The 4,521-nt window shown below is 37.7% G+C and overlaps 1 protein-coding gene across 1 annotated transcript in view; it reads left to right on the plus strand.

Annotated features, from left to right (window-relative positions):
* Positions 1 to 1,344: 1,344 nt before the first annotated feature.
* LOC104500853 (utrophin-like) overlaps positions 1,345 to 4,521 on the plus strand; it is a gene marked incomplete at its 5' end in the record, with an annotated part of 19,733 nt that continues 16,556 nt past the window's right edge. Inside the window, 3 exons of the mRNA XM_010144574.1 lie at positions 1,345 to 1,458; positions 2,370 to 2,525; positions 3,451 to 3,621. Of these exons, the coding sequence (XP_010142876.1) occupies positions 1,345 to 1,458; positions 2,370 to 2,525; positions 3,451 to 3,621 (441 nt within the window). The remainder of the gene's footprint in view (positions 1,459 to 2,369; positions 2,526 to 3,450; positions 3,622 to 4,521) is intronic.

Here is a 4,521-nt window from a genome sequence, read left to right on the forward strand (position 1 = left end):
TTTTTTTTTTTTTTTACATGAAGGTGTCTCACTGTTAAGCCTGCTGGGGTCTGTTTTTTAGGAAAATGATTTTCAGGCTAATCAGCTGCAGGAAATTCACCCAAATAGAAAAGGAATGAAGAATGTGTCACAACTTTGACCTCTAATGGTAGCATTGGTGTAAAAATAAACATGATCTTAGACTAATGGGCTTCCATTAGTGCAGACCTTTTTTTGAGAAGCAGTGTACAGCATATTGATCTCTGAAGAACTGTCATTGCAAGGTTTTAAGGAAACTGTGTGCTTTCCTGTTTAGTGGAGACAGAGTACAAGGTGAAGCTGATGAGCTTTGACTTGGCTTCTTGATAGCAGTGCTCTAATGACAATTTTGTCAGCATGAAAACATACCGTCTATTAAATGCAACAAAAGAGTGAAAAAATTTTGATTAGAAAAAATAACTCCAACTAGATTATTAAAAAATGACAGTTGCATAACTTGGTCGAACCAGAACAAGGAGAAACTTTCCTCCTCCTCTAAGTTTTGTGTGGTTTTGTTTGTAAGCGCAATTTGGAACATCCGCAATTGCAGGGGAGGTAGATGACAAGTCTCTTCTCTCTCTCCCCACCTAACTCATCGCAGGGTATAAGGCAACTGCCAAACGTTATGTCAGATAATACTGAAATTCCTTATGTATTGTATTTTTTCCCTATGCATTGCTGTAGTGAGTGTAGTAGCTGCCATTAGCCTCAAACAGCTAGAATTTTCTTCTGTGATATTTTCCTTTTATGCCTGTGTTTCTGTGTTAGGTGAATGCTTTCCCATCATAGCTTCTACCTGTCAAATAAGCTTAGCATTAGTCCCCCCTCTTCTTCCCATACATATTTCTATAGGATCCTTCCTTTTTCTTGGAATGGAATATAGCTCTCAAACAAGTGAGGTGGAAGCAGTCATACGTGGTTTCTCTCATCAGAAACATACGATTCCCAGCCTTCAGCCAGGTCCTTCAATGAAGGATAACCACATACTACTAGAAGCTATGCTTGCCTCCTTACTTGATCCTGTGTTTGTGTGATAGCCTGGAGCAGTGCAGTGTCAATTAAAATTCTCCCATTCGTGCCACAGTGTGGACAGGAGAATATCACTATTGTGAATTTAATTCTCATAACTTTGAAAACAGAGAAATTGGGGGGAAAAATAACCCACCAAAAAACCAAAACCATAAATTAACCCAAAGTTGTCCTGATTCAAAACCAAGGCAATGCTAGCAGCTTTGGCACTTCTTTCGGCACTGCTAAAAGTTGAAATGCATCAGCCATGCGTTCTTCATCACAGCATTGTAACAACTCTTACTCTATTTGACTTAGGCTGATTCGAAAGTCATTCAGAAGTGGTTGGATGCTGTGAAAGAATTCTTAATGACAGAAAAGGCTGTTCAAGGAGATACTGAAGAACTTCAAAGGCAACTTGACCAATGCACAGTGAGTTTTGCTCTTTTAAGGAATCTTGTGAAATAACTAATGACTAGCATTTCTTCTTTATTATTTTCCTTGTATTATTAAATATTGTCCATGACACATTCCATAAAGCCTGCCAGAAAAATTGTCTTATCTTTCTTCAGGACGCATTTTAATTGGTTCCTTGTGTGTGGCCATAAAACTTTGTCCTTCTGAAAGGTCTTCACCATATTTACAAATACTCATCTAAAAGTTGACATTTCTTCTGAAAATGTTTATATTTTTTCCTCAATTCTGTGATTAGGGAATTGAATCTGAGAGTGAAAAGTGCTTTCTGTATTAAACTCCTAAGTGCAATAAAAATAACAAGCAAATAACTCTGAGAAACAGCTAGGGTTTAGGAATTGAATGTGCCTTGCAAGTAAGATTCTTTCCTAGCTATTGGCACATAATGATCACAGATAGGTAGAATTTCATCTTATAGTAAGTAATTACAGTGTACCTTTAAAGGTTTTTCTGGAAGAAGAACGTAAGTCTGAGGTCTGCCAGAAACATCAGGGTATTCAGTGCACGTAATCTTCAAAATTGCTTTGTTCTGCTGTTGACATTTTGCATGCAAGAACGTTTATACTGTGTATGACAAGCTGTATTTTGTCTTTTAGTTGCATAGTTCTGATTTTTTGTGTCATTGACATTTTGCATGCAAGAACGTTTATAATGTGTATGACAAGCTGTATTTTGCCTTTTAGTTGCATAGTTCTGATTTTTTGTGTCCCTGAAGGATTGTTTTAAACAGTCTGGTATTGGACAGAGCATAAATCTGCTTTTATATTAAAGTTTCTCTGGAATAATTAAAAATTACAAAGCTATTCGTATCCTATAAATTTACGCAATATCATGCTGAAGAACAACATTAATTTTCTTTATGTGCTCAGATGTTCGTCAGTGAAATGGAGACGATTGAACCGTCACTGAAAGAGATGAAGGAAGTGGAGTCTGCTTTAAGAGCGCAGCCTATTGCAAGCGTAAATACTTGGGCAAAGTCTAGGCTTGTAGACTGCCAGACGCAGTGGGAGAAACTGAGCAAGCAGGTGAGTTCTCCATATATTGCTAGTGCCTGCTTGGTACTACAGCTGTTTGCTTGTGTGGCACTGGTAGGATGGTGAGGAGGTAAACAGTGCAACAGTAGGATGAGTATGTTTTACCTGTTCCACTCTTAGTGGCTGAAATCCAGCTTGGCCCAGTGAATCCTTCAGAAGTGCAAATATGTTAGGAGATCCCAGTGCAACAGCAGTTTTGTTTGAATACATGTGCTTCTTGGTACCTAACTGGAGGGAGCACAGAGAACTCTTTGTAACTAAAAATTAATTTGTTCACTTTGCCTTGTGCTACCCTTTCTGGGGTGGGTGGGAGGGAAATCTGATCTTTTGGTTTGGTTGTTCCTGAAATCTGGTATATTATTCTGGCCCTGTGTAATTTCTGCCTGCTTCTAATCAACTTAAAAATAAATGCTATAGATTACCACTTCAGTCTGGTGTATATGGTGGTTTCTTTTGGGTGGAAGTGTTCTGCTGTCTACGGAAACATACTTCTTCAGTTGCAATGCCTGGTGAGGATCTGTGGTGGAGGTCTTCGCTGTGGATATAGAATCCAGATTGCCTGGACTGTGGAAAGAAGTGAGGCCTAAAGGGTGTTTTGGTGCTCTGCATAAAGATATATCTAACTTTATGATATTTGTGATCAGAAGAGATTTTTTCCATCTGACTTTTTCCAGGGATTGTTTCCAGTTTATATGCAAGGAGAAAAAAGTAATTTCTCTTTCTGTCACCCCTATATTTTGTTGATCTCCTGCGAAGGGATCACAATTCTATGTGTGCACGTAAAAGTAAATGTTGTCAATTAAAAAGACCTGAAAATGTTTTGGTAGCAAAATATTTTAACAAAGACTTGTGGGTTTTCACATACAGGACATTCAAGTAACAAAACTGCTGTTTCTTTCTCCACCTTGGATTCTAGGTCGTTAGTCAGAAAAATCGCTTGTCTGAAAGTCAGGAAAAAGCTGTAAATCTGAAGAAGGATTTGGCAGAGATGCAAGAATGGATGACCCAAGCTGAAGAAGAATATTTGGAGAAAGATTTTGAATACAAGTCCCCTGAAGAGCTAGAGAATGCGGTGGAGGAAATGAAGGTCAGGAATACCAGGTCATTATAGAGACCTGATTAAAGAGAATCAAAACTTAATGGCTTTGTGGGTTGACCTTTTGTGGAATTATTAGCTATGTGGAAAGGAGCTCAGGTTGTGACAAGATTAGTGGTATTTTTCAGCTTTGCTTGGCCAAATTTTTGTTTTTAAGGCACAAACAGTAAAGGCAGATGTTCTATTTGGCCACAAGGGGTACTGAATAGCAACTTGCCCAGCTTTTGAGCCAGGCATGCTATGTATAGCATATTAAACACTAAGAATATGGAAACTTATTGCAGGAGGTGAAACTTGAGAAAGACAGACAAGGTGGTATTATGCCTGTTTAAATTAGAGGTTATGAAAACATGTTCTTCTGCTTCTAGCTGTTGGGCTTCAGTTTCTTGTCTCCTAGATATACTAACTCATTTAGAAAAGCAGTTTAAAATGGTGCTGTTGTAAGGTTATCTTGTGTTCCTTATCTGTTGAAAACAGTAATGCTGGTCACTGCTTCTATAATTTTGGGACTGGTGGCCAAAAAAGTGGAGAGGAAGGAGCTATTTTTGTTTCATTATAAATAACCAGTTGAATAGTTAGTTTTCTTGGATGTATGTACAGAGTAAACAGTATTCTCTCTGCTTTTAAATCTGAGAGTTCAGGCATATTTTCACAAATGTTGACTTGTATGTGTATATCTATCTAAATGAGTATCCACTACACTGTTACTCACTGGAGTATAAAATTAAGATTTTTTTTTTCTCCATTACAAGTGGTTTGACAAATCTATTTGAAGTTTTGAATTGTTCTTTTAGAAGAGACTTTCTGAAACAGTCTTTAACAAGTGTTTTAATATATTCATGTCCTTTGAAGCCACTTGAGATAACACAGTCTGACAGCCTGCTGAACACA

The sequence above is a fragment of the Buceros rhinoceros genome, unplaced genomic scaffold, assembly GCF_000710305.1.
Source record: "Buceros rhinoceros silvestris isolate BGI_N320 unplaced genomic scaffold, ASM71030v1 scaffold16221, whole genome shotgun sequence".
In the NCBI taxonomy this organism is placed as follows: Eukaryota; Metazoa; Chordata; class Aves; order Bucerotiformes; family Bucerotidae; genus Buceros; species Buceros rhinoceros.